We start from the raw sequence: 17,803 nt of genomic DNA, 5'->3' as shown, positions 1-17,803 counted from the left end.
AAGGAGCACCTTATGTTCTTACTATTCCTCTTGTTGTCAGGACAGCTTTTCCCAGTGGGCCCCTGATCTCAGGAACAGGTTGCAATGGGGTCTGGGCTGGTAGGGCAGCCTAGTAGGAAAGGCCCGAGCTGCCTGGGCCTGGAGGTCACTCCAAGGAGCCCCATAATCAGCTGTAATCAAGCCTGTCCTGCTCCACCCTCCTACCTCCCTGGGTATATCAGGGCTGGTCCAGACCCTGGGCTCGGTCTCAACAAAGGAGGGCACTGCACTGGGCACCATGGGGAAGGCAGTGAGTGCGGTCAGGGATTGGGGAGGGGGGTGGAGGTTGGAGGCAGGGGCTCTAGTGGGATCTGATGCCTTCTCTGTCCCCCCCGCCCCCCCGCCCCCAGGAGAATTACGAGCTGCACCAGGTAGAGCTGGGTCCTGGCCCTGGTGGGGACATGGTGGCCAAGATGAGCAAGAAGAAGGCGGCCAGTGGAGGGGGCAAGAGGAAGGAAAAGCTGGAGAACATGAAGAAGGAGATGGAGATTGTGAGCAGGGGCTGGGTGGGCCTGGGCGGGGCTGGGCGAGGGCAAGGGTAGGGGCCCAGGAGACAGAAAGTGAGTGTGGTGCTCCATCCATGCAGAATGACCACCAGCTGTCAGTGCCGGAGCTGGAACAGAAATACCAAACCAGTGCGACCAAGGTGAGCTGGGGCAGACAGAGAGGTGGGTGCAGGGAAGGAGAGGGGGAGAGAGACAAAAACATTAGAAAGGGCCAAACAGGGGCTTCCCTGGCAATCCAGTGGCTAAGACTCTGTTTTCCCAATGCAGGAGGCATGGGTTTGATCCCTGGTCGAGGAACTAAGATCCCACATGCTACAAAGTGCAGACAAAAGAAGAAAAGAAAAGGCCAAACAGAAAGGGACAAGTAAGAGAGGCAGATAAAAAGAAACAGAGAGACAGAGACAGCAAGAAGAGACAGAGAGGGGGCAGGAGGCAGGTGAAAGAGACAGAGGCAGAAGAGCTCTTGTTAATGAGAGGAGAGCCCTTGGTGACCACCACGACCCCACCCCGCCCATCCCCAGGGCCTGTCTGCCAGCCTGGCTGCTGAGCTGCTGTTGAGGGATGGGCCCAATGCTCTGAGGCCGCCGAGGGGCACCCCCGAGTACGTCAAATTCGCGCGGCAGCTGGCGGGTGGTCTGCAGTGCCTCATGTGGGTGGCCGCTGCCATCTGCCTCATCGCCTTTGCCATCCAGGCCAGCGAGGGCGACCTCACCACAGACGACAATGTGAGTGACGGGTGCTGGGAGCCAGATCTGGGACACAGAGACCTGGGGGACAGAGGACATTAAGCATGCAACTCTGGATATGAGTGATGTAGGATGGAGATCTACAGACGTGGAAAAACAGCTTTAAGACGTGGGTCATGTGGGCTGAAGGACACTGGGCTAAGAGACAGACCCAAGATCACAGGGGGTGCAGGGGAGTCTGTGTCGCAGAGATGGAGGACATAGGGAGGAAGACATAGACATGCAACACTTAAGATATGGTCCTGGGAAGGGACTTCCCTGACAGTCCAGTGGTTAAGACTTCACCTTCTAATTCCGGGGGTGCAGGTTCGATTGCTGGTTGGGGAGCTAAGATCCCACATGCCTCAGGGCCAAAAATCGCAAACATAAAACAGAAGCAATATTGTAACAAATTCAATGAAGACTTTAAAATGAAAAACAAAACAAAACACAGTCCTTGGAAAACAGAGGTCATGAGGACATGAGACAGACCAAGGACAGAGGGCACAGGGGACACTGGGACTCAGACATGGGGACACAAGGGCATGAGGACACAAGACTCAGGACACGGCGCATGGAGGCACGCAAGCTATTAGCCACAGAGCACCCAAACATGAAGGATATTGAGATGCAGGACAAGAGAACACTGGATACATGAGAGGGTCAGGACAAGGGACATGGGGGCCCTGGGACATGTGACATTGGACAGAGGATTGAAAGTCACAGGGCATGTGACACAGGATGGGGACTCAAGGGTACATAGATGTGTGGAGGGACCTGGAATTTGGGACCTGGGACACTGTGGGCGACACAGAACATGGAGCATGAGATCGATAGCACACGTGGAAGTGGCGACAGGAGGGCACAAGACTGTTGGGCACAGGGGACAAGAAGGAGCACACAGATTTTGAAAATACGGACTATGAGCCTTGGAACACAGAGAACATAGGACATGGAAACATGGGGCAGAGGACAGTGCAGAACGCAAGACTTGGGGGGCACAGGAAAAGGGGACACGTGCCACGAAGCTGCACAGTGATGTGCGGCACGGTCACAGGGCATGGGGCCACAGGGCCAGGGAAGTGGATCTGTGCCCACAGCGAGCACAGGCAGTTGGATGTGGGATGTGACGCTCATGGGGACAGGGACACAGGTCACAGGACATAGTGCCTGAGGCTTCCTAGTAGAGTAGGGAAAACCATGGAGGTGACCCTGGAGGAAATCACCAGGGGGACCAGAAAGCAGGCAGTGGCCTCAGGCAGGGAGCTTCCAGCCCCTAGTCATTCCCCACCCCTCTCTGCCTCCCCTAGCTGTACCTGGCGCTGGCCCTCATTGCCGTGGTCGTGGTCACCGGCTGCTTTGGCTACTACCAGGAGTTTAAGAGCACCAACATCATTGCCAGCTTTAAGAACCTCGTCCCCCAGGTGGGTCACCAGCCCCCAGCCCCCAGCCACTGGCATTTTCTGTGGCTCCTCCCATCAGGCCCAGCCAGCCCTTCATCCCCTGGCCCCAGCTCTCCCCACAGGTCCTCACCTCTCCCTGCTTTCACCTCCCCACCTTCCCACTGCACTTCCACCCCTGCTCCCTGCCCCCCTCAACTCTAGTGCTCTGGTTCCACAGCAAGCAACTGTCATCCGAGACGGGGACAAGTTCCAGATCAACGCAGATCAGCTGGTGGTGGGCGACCTGGTGGAGATGAAAGGCGGGGATCGAGTGCCGGCCGACATCCGCATCCTCCAGGCCCAGGGCTGCAAGGTGGACAACTCCTCGCTGACTGGAGAGTCTGAGCCGCAGACCCGCTCACCCGAGTGCACCCATGAGAGCCCCTTGGAGACCCGCAACATCGCCTTCTTCTCCACCATGTGCCTCGAGGGTCTGTGAGGTCCCCACCCACCCGTCCAGATGACTACGCTGCCTCCGCGCTGCTCTTTGCTGCCTCCACTGCCCCCTTCTGCTTCATTCTGAGACCCACTGACTCCCCCACTTGAGGTGATCGCTGCCTCTCTGGGTCACGCCGCCTCTCTAGCTCCCCCTACTGCCTCCAGTGCCTTCCATGACTGTCCCTCCTCTGGTTCACGCTGCTGCTGTGCAAGCCGCCCGCCACCCCCACCGCCCCCGCCAGTGCCGCTCACCTGAAGCTGAGTTACCCTCTTGGTCCCACTGCAGGCACCGCCCAGGGCCTGGTGGTGAACACGGGCGACCGCACCATCATCGGACGAATCGCATCACTGGCCTCAGGAGTAGAAAATGAGAAGACGCCCATCGCCATCGAAATTGAACATTTTGTGGACATCATCGCAGGCCTGGCCATCCTCTTTGGTGCCACATTTTTCATAGTGGCCATGTGCATCGGCTACACCTTCCTGCGGGCCATGGTCTTCTTCATGGCCATCGTGGTAGCCTATGTACCTGAAGGGCTGCTGGCCACTGTCACGGTGAGCTGGGGACACAGAAGAACCGTGCAGTGAGCTGAGAGACCTGTCCATCCGTCTTTCCAATCATCCAGGCTTCCCTGTATCCTCTCCCTATCTGTCCATCCATCCTCCATCACCTTTTCTCCTCCTCCCCACCCCCATCTCTCCACCTATCCCATCCATTCAGCAAACACCCACTGGGGCTGCTCTGGGCTGGGTCCTGTGCCACACATCCAACACTCAGAGATGAACAGGGAAGGGCTTTGGCAGGAGGAGGCTGAGGTTGGGTGTTGAAGGCTGCTGTGGGCAGCCTTCCATAGTGAGCACCCAGTCCTGGGCCAGTCCAAGAGGAGACTTAGGGAATGTTAGTTTTCTTACTTTGATTGTGCTGATAAGAAATTACAGAATCTCAGCTAGGACAGCTAAGAGAGGGGCCTGACTACATTTATCTGGACAGATTGGGGAGGCATCCCAAGTGGAAAGCAGAGTGGACTAGAGTTTGGAGGCAAGAAAAAGCCTAGTCTTTGCAGGGGGGTGCTGTGCACGCAGTTCTGTGGCAGCTTAATGCTGCATATTGTGGCTGGGGTAAAGGATCCCCAGTGCTGAGAAAGGAGGGGGGGGGGTGGGGAGCAAGGCTTGATCCCCATGCCTACATTCCCCACCCTTCCCCCAGGTGTGCCTGTCCCTGACAGCCAAGCGGCTGGCCAGCAAGAACTGTGTAGTCAAGAACCTGGAAGCAGTGGAGACACTAGGCTCCACCTCGGTGATCTGCTCTGACAAGACGGGGACCCTCACTCAGAACCGCATGACTGTGTCCCATCTGTGGTTCGACAACCACATCCACTCGGCGGACACTACAGAAGACCAGTCAGGTGTGGGGGTGGGGGTGGGGGACAGTGGCTGGGCGGAATCTGGTAGATGGTGGAGATCTAGAAGGGAGCTCTGAAGTTAATGAATGAAGTCTGGGGAAGGCTTTGCATTAATGGAGAAGGGGCTCCAGCAGTCATCAGGCAAAGGCTAGGTCCTGGGTGGCTAAGCTCCGGGTCTGTGAAGGGGTTTGATATTTACTGGGTCTCCGAAGAGACGTGATACTGGGTCTGGAGAGAAAGCTCTGCCCCGGGGTATGTGGAGGTGTGTGGGTCCCACCCAGGCCGGGATTCAGTCTTGAATCTAGGGGGCTGGGGGACTCGATTCTGGTACCGGAGAGCCCCTTCGCAGCCCCAGCCTGGATGCCTGGCCTCCAGGGCAGACATTTGACCAATCCTCGGAGACGTGGCGGGCGTTGTGCCGCGTGCTCACCCTGTGTAACCGTGCTGCCTTCAAGTCGGGCCAGGACGCAGTGCCGGTGCCCAAGGTGAGAGCAGCGGGCGTTCAGGGGAGTCGGGGGACGAAGCCTGGGGATCCCGGGAGCCTGGTGGTGCAGCCCGGCTCGCCCCTGACACCTCCCGCGTTCCCAGCGCATCGTGATCGGGGACGCGTCGGAGACAGCGCTGCTCAAGTTCTCCGAACTGACGCTGGGCAATGCCATGGGCTACCGCGAGCGCTTCCCCAAAGTCTGCGAGATCCCCTTCAACTCTACAAACAAGTTCCAGGTGCGCACCCGCCGCGGCCGGCCCCGCCCACGGTCCAGTCCCGCCCACCACAAGTCCCGCCCACCGAAGGCCCCACCCACATTCCGGGCTGGCTTGCGGCCGGCCTTCACTCTCAGGCCCCTCCCTCCACACAGCCAAAGCCCAGCGTGGGCCCGGGCACTCCGCCCGCTCTCAGGTGTCAGGCCCTCGGTGGGGAAAAGCTGTCAATCCAAATCCCGCCCCAGTCCAACTCCGACCTAAATTCTTCCCGTTCCCCACGCCCAGGCCCTTATCCAGGCCGATAGGTCCTCCCCAACCCTCAGCCTCTACCAAGGACCTGCCCAGTAAGCAAGCCCCTCACGCTCAGTCCCTCCCTGACCCACCCAAGGCTGCTCCCGCAGCGCCTGGGCGCTGTCAGCCCCTCAGTTCCCCAAGCCCCGCCTCTCCCCCTTGATCTCGCTCACAACCCCGCCTCTTCCTCGGCCCACAGCTGTCCATCCACACGCTGGAGGACCCGCGAGACCCGAGACACGTGCTTGTCATGAAGGGCGCCCCCGAGCGCGTGCTGGAGCGCTGTAGCTCCATCCTCATCAAGGGCCAGGAGCTGCCACTGGATGAGCAATGGCGCGAGGCCTTCCAGACTGCCTACCTCAGCCTGGGAGGCCTGGGCGAACGCGTCTTGGGTGAGACCCCATACCCTGCCCAATCTTCTGGGCCAGCCCCAACCCTGACCTTTCCCATCCTTGTTCGACAGTTGACCTGCCCCAATCTACACACTCAACTTTGACTTTCCCTATCTCAGTCCTGATCCCTGTCGTCAATGCCTACGTCCACCCAACCTGTCCTTACCTGGATCTTACCTCTCCTGACTCAACCTGTGATCTCTTGATTTTCCCCAACTCTTGCCGCCCCTCCACCCCAATGACCAGTCCTTGTTTTCTTTCTCGTCTGCCTTTCAGCATCCTCCTCCAGACCTTTCGACTTCCTCCAGTCTCTGCCTCAACTCAAGGTTTTCCCCAATCCTTGTTCTGACCTCTGACCCCCTCCCAAGTGTTGTCTTGCTTCCTTAAGCGTCCATAACCCTTGCCTCGATCTTCCACTTTGCTTGGTGTGTGACCTCTGGCAAGAAGTGTCCCTTCTCCAAACCTGTTTCCTCATTTGGAATATGAGGATGCTAGTAACTCCCAGAGTGGTTGTGGGGATAAATTCCAACACAGTCGTCTTTCAGTGTCCATAGGGGACGGCTTCCAAGACACCTACCACATTCCCCCCACACCCTTATTACCCCACAGATACCAAAATCTGCAGGCATTCAAATCCCTCATGTAAAATGGTGTAGTATTTGCATATAACCTGTGCACTTCCTTTTGTATACTTAAAATCATCTCCAGATTACTTGGCGTGCCTAATGCACTAGGTAAGATGTACCTACGCAGGTAGTTGTCATTGTGTGGCAAACTCAGGTGTTTCTGGAATTTTCTGGAGATTTTTTGGGAATATGTTTGATCTGCAGTTGGTTAAATCTGTGAATGTGGAAGTTGTGGATACAGAGGGCTAAGTGTAATGAGAATGAAGGATTCAGCACAGGGTCAGGCATTCACCGATTCTTGGTGCAAGATGTGGTTATTTTACTCATCATTTGGTTTTGCTATGGAAGGGTTCACCCAGGCCTCCTGTTTGACTTCCTTGTTTTTTGGTCAGGCTTCTGCCAGCTCTACCTGAGTGAGAAGGACTACCCACATGGCTACGCCTTCGATGTGGAGGCCATGAACTTTCCAACCAGTGGCCTGTGCTTTGCGGGACTCGTATCCATGATAGACCCACCCCGGGCCACCGTTCCTGATGCTGTGCTCAAGTGCCGCACAGCAGGCATCCGGGTATGCCCCTGGGGAGAGTATCAGGCAGGGGTGAGAACAGAGGATGACAGGATTTGAGGATGAGCCACCCTGTGACAGAAACTCACCTGAAAACAGCTTGAACCACAAAGGAACACATTGGTTCAAGAACTGAAAAGTTCTGGGGAATGAAGGTTTGGGTATAGCTGGATCCAGGAGTTCAGTGTCTTTAGGAATTTGCCTTTCTCCACGTCTCAGCTCTACTTTTCTCTCTGCTGGCTTTATTCTCAAGCAGTCCTCCATTTTGGTGGACAAAGATGACCACCACCCAACAGCTCCAACTAAATAACATCCCACCTGTTTAGCCATCACACCAAAAAAAGAATGCATCTTTGGCCGTTATTCCACATTCGGTTACATGTTCATCCTTAAACTGATCACTGTGGCTGAGGAATGTCCACTGGGGCAGACAGGGACAGGTGGGTTAATCTGAAGGAGTCAGGGGTCTGCTGGTTCCTCCTTCAGGTGATCATGGTGACAGGTGACCACCCCATCACAGCCAAGGCCATTGCAGCCAGCGTGGGCATCATTTCAGAAGGCAGTGAGACAGTGGAGGACATCGCTGCCCGCCTCCGTGTGCCCGTGGACCAGGTTAACCGGAAGTAAGTCCCCTTATGTCCTCCTTGTAGTTCTTCCCACACCCCACATGGACTGAGGCCCCAGTGATGTCCTCCCACATCCCTTTCTAGGGATGCCCGTGCCTGTGTGATTAATGGCATGCAGCTAAAGGACATGGACCCATCAGATCTGGTCGAGGCACTGCGGACCCACCCTGAGATGGTGTTTGCTCGTACCAGTCCCCAGCAGAAGCTGGTGATTGTGGAGAGCTGCCAGCGACTGGTGCGACCCTGATGATGCTGGTGGGCAGATGGGCTGGGCTGGCCCTGGGCTGCCCTGTCACTGACCACCCTCCCACCTGTACTCACTGCCTGCAGGGCGCCATCGTGGCCGTGACAGGTGATGGTGTGAATGACTCCCCAGCCCTGAAGAAGGCAGACATCGGCGTGGCCATGGGAATTGCTGGCTCAGATGCTGCCAAAAATGCAGCGGATATGATCCTGCTTGATGACAACTTCGCCTCCATTGTGACAGGCGTGGAGCAGGGTCCGGGCCAGATCTGAGATGGGGGCCAGCAGTGTGGGTGGGGGAGGAAATGTGCTAGGGGAACACTGAGGTGCCTGCTGTCCCCCCACAGGCCGACTGATCTTTGACAATCTGAAGAAGTCCATCGCCTATACGCTGACCAAGAACATCCCTGAGCTGACACCTTATCTCATTTATATCACTGTCAGTGTGCCCCTGCCTCTCGGATGCATCACTATCCTCTTCATAGAACTCTGTACTGACATCGTGAGTCTACGGCCCCAGTGCCCCCACCCATATAGTGCCCAGAGACATATGCCCACAGGCAGGCATGATAGACAGAAACCATCATGGACAGTCTTAGACTCAGAGTGATACAGATGTGTGTACAACAGACAGCCAGATTTGGACACACAGGCAGGCTGGAAACTAGCCACGGACAGAATTACAGACATGGACACACAGGTGGACACTCAGGTAGGCACAGTTAGACTCGAGGATATGCAGGGACTCAGATATGGACACTCAGACAAACAGATTTTAACAGACACAGCTATCTGGCTAAGCTTGGATTGCAGACATTCTCCAACAGACATGGACAGATAAACAGAGTCAGATAGGCCTCAATGCAGACAGACAGAAAAGAGCCTCAGATACAGCCAACGAATACAGCCAGATGCATGGTCATGTCACAGATTTAGTCAACAGCACTTACACAATGTCTGCTCTGGGCCAGGTATATGTTAATTACTTCATTTTGTCCTCATAACTACTCTGTGAGATGAGTTTTATTTCATCACCCCCATTTTACCGATGAGCTAATTGCAGCTTAGACAACTTGACTGGCTTGCCCCAGGTCACAGAGCTAATTCAAGCCCAGGCAGGCTGGTGCCCAGAACCTCTGTCCTCGGTCAGTACACTCTGCCGCCACAAACAGACGGGTAGGGGACAGGACGGAGACCACAGGTACCCAGAGAGACAGAAGAGATGCAGAGATAGTGACAAAGAGAGATAAAGAGACAGGAACACAGAGATGCAACAGTAGAGAAATAATCACAGCATGAGACAAGAGACAGGAACAACAACAATAAGAAAGAAACAAAGAAAGTAAGGGGCAGAGAGAGACAGAACATGCAACAGGGAAAGCTGTCAAGACCAGAGGAGCCCAGAGAAGAAACAGAGAGGAAGAGTAAGGGAGAAAGACAGAGGCCGAGAGAACACACAATAGCAGAGATAAACACAGACGTTCCCATGGAGATGGACACCGGCACAGATGTGGACACACACGTGGAAAGGGCCAGCTGGCCTCAGGCTGTCCCGGCAGGTGTGACTGTGTGACCATTGTGGGTCTCACCTCCTTACCTCAGTTCTGTCCCCGTCCACTGCAGAGGTGGAGGGGGGCCAAAGAGTCAGGGACAGGGGCCCGGGCCAACTGCCAACCCTGGTTCCTTCCACTCCTGGCCAGTTCCCGTCGGTGTCCCTGGCATATGAGAAGGCTGAGAGTGACATCATGCACTTGCGCCCACGGAACCCAAAGCGGGACCGACTGGTCAACGAGCCCCTGGCTGCCTACTCCTACTTCCAGATCGGTGCGCGCCTGTGGGCGTGGGGTGGGGCGGTGCAGGGCTGTCCTGCAGGACTGCTCGCCCACCGTGGGGTCTCTCCCTGGGACTTTGCCTTGTTCTGGATCTTGGTGTCTGCCTTTGATCCTGGGTGTCTGTTGTTCTCTGAGTCTGTCTGCACACGATGGCTTCTGTGGGCCCCTGGGTCCCTCCTCTGTCTCTGGCCTCTTTCTCCTTGACCCTGCCTCTGGGTCATTGCCTCTTGTCTTTTTTGGGTCCTCTGGGTGTGTGTCCGTCCCTGCCTCTCCCTGTGTCCTGTCTCGTGTCACTGTCGATCTCTCTTGGAGTCTTTTCTCTGTCTGTCCACTGTTTGTGTTCCTGTCTGTCTCCATGCTACTATTTCTGTGTGTTCCTGACTCTCTCTGTCTGTCCATCTCTGTCTCCCTGTCACCAGGTGCCATCCAGTCATTTGCTGGCTTCACTGACTACTTCACAGCCATGGCCCAGGAGGGCTGGTTCCCTTTGCTGTGTGTGGGACTGCGGCCGCAGTGGGAGGACCACCACCTACAAGATCTGCAGGACAGCTATGGCCAGGAGTGGGTGAGTCCCTGCCCCCATCCCTTGAGTTTCCAGCACCACCTTCCTTGAGTGTGGCCCACACTCACTCCTCCATGCATGACTGAGCTGAGCCAGAGCCTCCTGGACACCCAAGCTCTCTGCCAGTTCTGTGGTAAGGGGTCTTTCCCACCACAGTCTCGAGCTCCAAAGTCTCGTTTCTGATGACCCTAGCTATAGGTGGGTCCTCTCTCCACCTTGACAGCAAGACATCATCTCAGGTGTGGAATCAGGATCCTGCCCCGCTCCCCAGTATCCTGTTATTTTCCCTGCAGCAGCATGACTTACACGGAGTATTTGCATGTGTGCCTGACTCAGGTGAAAGCTGGTGCACAGAGAGGCTAGATCTGGCTGGCAGGTGTGTTTAGTTTGCCCTGTGGAGTCACAGATCGGGACATTCCCCTTGAACATTTACTGTTGTGTTAAGAAAATAGATCTTGGAACCAGACTGCTTGGGTTCATTGTCTGCCACTGCTCCTCACAGCTGTGTGATACTGGGTGAAGTCATTTGCCTCTCTGTGCCTCAGTTTTCCCACCTCTAAAGTGGATAGCATACTCACGTCTTATCTTGGTGACTTTCACCTTATTGATTTTTACAGTGTGGTCCCTAGACCAGCAGCTTCGGCAACACCTGGGAACTTGTTTGAAAATCTCAGTTTTTCCCTCAGACCTCTGGGGTCAGAAACTCTAGGGGTGGGACCTGCATTTTAACCAATTCTTCTGGGGATTCTGATGTATGTCAAAGTTTGAATACCACCAATCTACCTCATAGGATTATTGGGAGGATTTAATGAGAGAATACATGCAAAACACTTGGTACCTGGAGCATAGTGTTCCTTACACAATTAATGGGATGTATAGAAATAGTTATACTGCAGACACGGATTGAACAGTGGCTGCCCCCTCTAAATGTGGTTTGTGCCGCATTCCTCAAAGGCCCATCTGGCTCATGTTTGCCATCTTCTCGGGCCCTGGAGTCACCGAACTTTGTATACCCTGCCTCAGGATTCGAATTCCCTTTGCCCAGGTGCTCCCTTTAGGGTGCCCAGGAAATCCTGCATCCCTCCTTTCATTATGAAGGCAATTGACCTGACCTACTGATTGGCCAGGCACTGACATCTAAGCTCACTGGACTAGGTTTCTAGGCCCTGCACTCTGGGGTCCTGCAAACCTGGCAGACCGTGCAACTCCCTTTGTCCCCGCCCCGGCGTCTGACACAAGGGATAGAGTATTGAGGGGCTCGTGGCCCCAGGCCCTGTGTGCCCAGCTGGCTGCAGAGGCTCTCCGCCTGGGCTCAGGCTGCTTTTGTTCCCTCTGGGTCCACAGACGTTTGGGCAGCGCCTGTACCAGCAGTACACCTGCTACACTGTGTTCTTCATCAGCATCGAGATGTGCCAGATTGCCGACGTGCTCATCCGCAAGACACGCCGCCTCTCTGCCTTCCAGCAGGGCTTCTTCAGGTGTCCCCAGCCGGCCGCAGCCCCACCCCTACCCTGCCCTCCGAGCCCCAGCAGGTCTTGACCAGGGCTTACTGCAGCCAGCAGACCCCAACAGTGGATGTGCCAGGGCCAGGTGCTAATGTTCCTGATCAATAGCTGGCCAAAAGCTCCTACCCCGTGCATCTCAATTGGCCCCTCCATGTTTCATCAGCTAAAGGGGTGATACTGACCACTCCTGGTGTAGGGCCAGCGTCCATTGGGGGACAGGTGTGAGCTACGCCAGGGTTCGGTGTTTAGAACATCTCCCTTCAGCTTCTATCTGATGCCCTCTGACCCAGCACCCTGATGTCCATCCAGTCCCCATCTCCTCCTGGCCTGTCTTTGTCCCGAGTCCACCTGTCTGAGTCTGTCCCACCCCACCCCACCCGCAGGAACAGGATCCTGGTGATTGCCATCGTGTTCCAGGTCTGCATTGGCTGCTTCCTGTGCTACTGCCCTGGCATGCCCAACATCTTCAACTTCATGCCCATTCGGTGAGGGGCTGTGAGCTGTGGGCATCAGGTGGGCCTGTGAGACACAGACCTGGGGGTAGCCTTGACCTTGCCATCTCACCTGTGCCTTCAGGTACCAGTGGTGGCTGGTCCCCATGCCCTTTGGCCTCCTCATTTTTGTCTATGATGAGATCCGGAAACTTGGAGTTCGCTGTTGCCCAGGAAGTGAGTGTGAAGCCTGGAAGCCGGGGGATGGAAGGCTGAAACTTTCTTAGAGCTGCTGCCTTGACGTTTGATTTCCAGTACTTGACCTCTAAGCCCTTGACCTGCCGTATGAAACCACCACTGAGCTATCACCTTTGAGCCCCTGGCTCCCACATACTCACCCGAAACCCCCAGCACTGAGTCTCCTTTCTCTCTCTCTCTCCCCTAGGCTGGTGGGACCAGGAACTCTACTATTAGAAGGACCACTGCCTTCAAGTCATCCTTGCACCTGCTACAACAGGGGTGGAGGTGGGGGACACTGGGGACCCTCTGAACAGCCGCCAAAACATCTGCACAGTTGAGTTCCAGCCCCATCTGTGTCTGTTCTTGTAGCCCGCAACAACTCAACCTCAGAGAGGCCTTCCCCACTCCCCTTCCCCACTCATCCTCCCTAGGCCCAGTTCTCTGAGCTGGCCTCAGGGAAGCCCCCACCTGAAGGGTAGGGGGCGCTTTGAAGGGGAGTGGGAGTTCACAGCTCCTATGAGGTGGGTCTCTCCTTAGGACTCCAGGCCAACAAGAGTCTTCTTTAAAAACACTTCTGTCTGCATGATAGTAATAAACCAGCTCACACTGACTGTGCTTTTATTCGGTGCTGGGCATTGTCATCTTTTTTTTTTTTTTTCATGAGCCCCTTTGTTGCCTACAACTCAGGGGCTGTTTGTTCCAGGATATTATCTCCAGTTTCTAGAACACAGCCTGGCACATAGTAGGTACTCAGTAAACGTTGCCTGGGAGAAGGAATTCCCAGTTCTTTGCCGAGAGTGACAGCATTTCTGGGCAAGCTGGTGTGACTGTGGGCACGCTCCAGAGTAGTGCCTTTTAACTGTACCACTAGCTAACCACCACCTCTGGGTTCTCCTTTCTCAGTACCCCTTTCCATCTCTGGAGGCTCCTCAACAGGTGTCAGAATCGTTTCTGCCTGAAGCAGCCCCTCCCAGTTCACAGGAGTTTCCTGATTGCGCTTATACCTTTGCAGCTGCAATGGGCACCCTATCGCTGCTTAGTCCCAACCGACTCCTGGAGGCTGAAAGTCACAGGTCCCCTTCTCACACCCCTATCACCTGAAAAGTGAATCCTCCAACTGTTGGAAACTCCCTTGTCCACAGTCTGCCCCCCTATTTTGCCACTCCTTTCCCCAGTCCTCTCCTGCCTCTCTTCCCTCTTCTTTGACAAGTCTCTCTGGCTGGACCCCAGGCTTCTCCTTCCTCATCGGCAGTCCCCACACCCCTACCGGCCTCAGCTGTCTCTGCAGTGATGCCCACATCTGCCCCCAGCCTCCCCTGGCATGTTCAAGGGGCCTATCCTGGCCTCTGCATCATCCTCCAAACCTGCTCCCATCATTCTGGCTCCTTCTCCCTGGAAATGTCGTGAGCCCTCAGGGGTGCTCACAAACACCACACTTCTATTACCCTGGACTCCTTCCTTTCTCACGGGTCATCTCCCTACTCCCCACCCCCAGCCCACCTGGCAAGATAAACACACACAGCTCCCTGAACTCATTCCAACCAGTTCTTGTTTCACTGGAAAGGCCAGGTGCTCTCTCTTAACTTCAAGGACTTTGCTCCTTGAAAAGCAGGGCCTTGACACCTACTTTCTCCTCTTTGCCCCATGAAATCATCCTCTTGTGTCTCAGCTCACACACCTTCTCCTCCAGGAGACAGATAGCCACCTTTTCCCTTCCCAGCCCTTATCACTGTAGTCTAGCCCACCAGGGCCACCATCCCGGCCAGGGTTCACCATCAGTCCTGATCCGTCTGGCTTGAGTGCCCCTATTCAGTCCCTGAACCCCATGAAAGCTGGGACTACTTCACAGACAGATGGCCACCAGTAGGAGGCCTGGACCAGATCCCTGCTCAGCAGATAGGTTGAATAGTCATTTCTGCAACCTTCCCTCTATGTGCTCAGGGCCAGGTGGGGCATGGGAGGGGGATACGGGAGAAAGCAATGCCCTTATATATCCATGCATGTGGGCTTGGGGAGCCCCCCATCCACTCCCTTTTCATATCAAACTCATGGTGACCTCTCACTCACCTCCCCACCCCATCCCAAGGCCCCTGGGAACCCTGTCTTGACTATGAGCAATGAGGAGGAGGTGGGCTACATGGTGGTTGCCCCATCTGAAGGCAAATGCTGCCTCTGGAAACACCAAGACTCAGAGTAGAGCTGAACAGATCTGTGTTTGGTGCTTTTCTAGGCCCTGGGTCAAGTAACATTATGGCAGGACTTGGAGAGCCTAGTGGAGGGAGGGAGGCAGGAAGGGAGGGAGGGAAGGGGCACGTGCTCTATCTCATGCCCTGGGGGATCCCACTGATAACAGCAGGGCTGGGGTGCACCTTCCCACGTGGTCAGGGTTTGCAGCTGGGTGGATCTTGCGGAAGCCATTCAACGCCTTGCTTCTAATCAATCCCCCTTAGGGAAGGGAGAGAAAGCGGCAGAAAGCTGGCCTCACTAGACCAGGGAAGGACTGGGATGAGCAGGGTGGTATTCAGGGTAACAGCCACATTGGTGGGCTCTGCTCCTGGGCTGCAGCTGTCTCTGTTCTCCACCCTAAGAAGACTCAGGCCAGGGTTTAATCTGAGGGCCAGAGAAACGAGTCAGCGCACTGAGAACCTCAGAATGACAAAACAGATGCTCAAAGACAAAACCAAGGGTCCAGTGGACTGCTCCAGTGTGAGGAGCCCTAGATGGTTGTAAGCAGAGAAAGGCAAACTGTAAGACGGGGGTTTCAGATAGATTCCCTTAGTTCCCATACAAAAGGTGGATGGGGGGATGGTTTGGGACCAGGAGCTGAGGAGGTGACGAGCCAGGGAAGGGCCACGTGGGAGAGGGCCAGGTTATGGCAGTGAGGAGAAGCCCTCAAGAACCACCTCTTGGATTCTAGCTCCCCTCTGTCACCTGTTCCCTGAGGGCCCAGGCTATGCCACTGCTCAAAGACTGTCTACAAGCCCTCAGCCAACTCAGGGAAACAATGAGCAGAGGAGCTGGTCCAGGAACATAGGACAAATCAATGCTGCCTAGTCTCCCGGCTTGTCTACCTGGCTCCGAAACCAAAACAGGGCCGCTGGGACCCAGGTGAGCACAGTATTAGTAGACAGTTCCAGAGAGAAATGAAGGCAGAAACAACTTTCCAAATACTGTTTACTTCACTGAACCTGGGGATGGGGAGAAGGTATGTGAGAGTCTGGGATGCCAAGCCTAGGAGTGCACGTTGACAACGGCGACATACAGGGCCAAGGTGCTGAGGGCCAGCAGCCCCGTCACCAGCGCTCGGGCCAGCAGTGCTGTCCAGCTGCCCAGGGAACAGAGGTGGACGAAGGTCCTGTGAGGAAACAGCACAGTGAGGGAGGGAGAAGAGAAAACCTGGCCCATCTGGACCCGGCCTCCAACCCCACCCCGCTCACTCCATGACAAAGGCCTTGTAGACGCTAAGGAACATCAGGAGGAGGACTGCTGGCCGGTAAGTGTGGTACAGGTCGTAGCGAGTTATCATCCACACCTGGGCAGAGGCGACGATGTAATGGACCTGGAGGGAAGCGGGCAGTCAGGGCTGGGCCTCAAGAGGAGTAGAGCCACCAGCAAAGGAGATGTGTGTGGGGTAAGCAGGACTGCGTACCAGGCTGATGTTGGAGTCGATGCTCATCTGGATGTATTTCCAGTCAAACTCAATGCCCCGAGCTCCAACCCAAAGGGGGATGCAGCTGAGGAAGGCAAAGGGAGGGATTCTCTAGTGCCCAGACACTCTCAGCACCCAAAATCTGAGTGAGCCCCCGCCCTCCAGCACCCCCTGGAACCCAGGTGTCCCTTCTCAGGAGTCTGGGCTCCAGGCTGCTGCACACACCGGGACATAATGAGCTCGGCGGTGGCCCAGCCCAGGGCAGCAACCATGATCTTGTATTCCCCCTTGCCGGCGTTCCGGGACATGACAAGGTTTAGGCCTATCAGGTCTGCCACGTCCACGCTGGCCTTCATGAATTCCTGTGGGTCAGGTTGAGGCTTGAGTAAGCACAGGTGCCAGGGGCCCCCACTCCTGTACTCCCTCCCCCTCCCTTGCCCCCACTCACCCCAATGAAGTCATAGATGCCGCCTTCCCAGGTGGGAAAGAAAGTGGCCAAGAACAGCATCTGAGACCAGAACACAGAGAGGTCACCTCAAGGTGAGGGAAAGCAACCACGTGGATTGGGTGGGAAGTTAGTACGTGGAGGGGAGTACACTGGGGTTCTGGTGGCGGGGGGGTCCATGTGGAAGAAGGATCACCAGAGAGCAGCAAGAAGGCAGAAGCTGGGGTGACTGAGGGCAGGGACTTGGAAGTCTGGGTTTTGTGGTGATCAGAGGGGATCGAGGTCAGGTCTGAGGCGCCGCGGCTGGTTACCCACCAGGGCAGTGGTAGCAGTGTTGGTGGGAGTTGGGGTTGTCAGTGGCTCTTAGTAGTTAGTATCCAAAACCCTCTTGGCCATGTAATCGAATGTTCTCAGTTTTACTAAAAGTGCTATACAAAAGTTGCTCGGGGACCTCTCCTCGGGTTCCAGCCTTTCCAAGCCCGGCTTCCCCAGGCATTCTGGAGCAACCAGTTGGGGTGCGGGAGTGGCCCCACCTCGGGGGTCCGGGCGGGGGCAGCGACGCGGGTCCTCCGAGCCCTAGCGCGGCACCGCTGGCGCCCTCACCTTGCACAGCTGCACGAACAGGTAGGTGACCCCGGCCTGGACGCACTTCCAGAAGGCGTTGTACTCCGACCTGCGAGAGTGGGCGGTGAGGGGTCGGCTCGACCCGCGGCACCCCCTTCCCACCGCCCCGCGGCCTCCCCGCACTCACAGGCCGCTGCACTTGTAGGTGATAAAGTAGGGGAAGTAGGCCAGGGCGAAGCAGTTCCCGAAGTGGAAGAGCGTCATGACGCTGGCCGCCCGGCTCGCCGGAGCGCGCCCCTCTGCCTCGGCGGCCTGGCGCCAGAGCCCGGGCCTGGCGCCCACCTGCCTCCGCCGCGGCCCGCGCGGCCTTCTGGGAGCCGGAGTCCGTGGCGCGGCGCGCTGACGTCATCCGGCTCCGCCGCCGCGCCTGGGGGCGACGAGCAAGGAGCCCAGTCCGGAGCTGGACCCCGCGCCGTCCCGGCCCTCGGGAGCGGCTCTCGGGGTCCGGTCGCCCGGATCGAGCGAGCGCGTGCGGCGCGGCTCTGGATCTCGGACCCGATCCCGTCGTGACCGGCGC

General features: G+C 56.3%; 2 protein-coding genes across 2 annotated transcripts; one reads left to right on the top strand and one right to left on the bottom strand.

The window, feature by feature from the left end:
* The first annotated feature begins 277 nt into the window (after positions 1–277).
* Positions 278–13,178, top strand: ATP4A (ATPase H+/K+ transporting subunit alpha). The gene is made up of 22 exons (XM_061385797.1): positions 278–289; positions 390–530; positions 626–685; positions 1,067–1,270; positions 2,581–2,694; positions 2,891–3,143; positions 3,437–3,705; positions 4,358–4,556; positions 4,929–5,038; positions 5,142–5,276; positions 5,746–5,938; positions 6,957–7,132; positions 7,616–7,752; positions 7,840–7,990; positions 8,086–8,254; positions 8,346–8,500; positions 9,699–9,822; positions 10,250–10,395; positions 11,737–11,870; positions 12,281–12,382; positions 12,474–12,565; positions 12,774–13,178. The coding sequence occupies exons 1-22, from the start codon at positions 278–280 to the stop codon at positions 12,800–12,802; spliced, it is 3,105 nt and encodes a 1,034-aa protein (XP_061241781.1). The 3' UTR covers positions 12,803–13,178.
* A 2,547-nt stretch (positions 13,179–15,725) lies between these two features.
* Positions 15,726–17,599, bottom strand: TMEM147 (transmembrane protein 147). Its single transcript, XM_061388013.1, has 7 exons — positions 17,414–17,599; positions 17,266–17,335; positions 16,666–16,725; positions 16,443–16,579; positions 16,218–16,302; positions 16,006–16,127; positions 15,726–15,923 (listed from the first exon to the last, which is right to left on the bottom strand). The coding sequence occupies exons 1-7, from the start codon at positions 17,488–17,490 to the stop codon at positions 15,800–15,802; spliced, it is 675 nt and encodes a 224-aa protein (XP_061243997.1). The 5' UTR covers positions 17,491–17,599; the 3' UTR covers positions 15,726–15,799.
* Between the last annotated feature and the right edge of the window lie 204 nt (positions 17,600–17,803).

This window comes from Bos javanicus, chromosome 18, assembly GCF_032452875.1.
Source record: "Bos javanicus breed banteng chromosome 18, ARS-OSU_banteng_1.0, whole genome shotgun sequence".
Classification (NCBI taxonomy): domain Eukaryota; kingdom Metazoa; phylum Chordata; class Mammalia; order Artiodactyla; family Bovidae; genus Bos; species Bos javanicus.
Note: the sequence above shows the minus strand (reverse complement) of the source record. Positions and strands in the feature narration are given on the sequence as shown.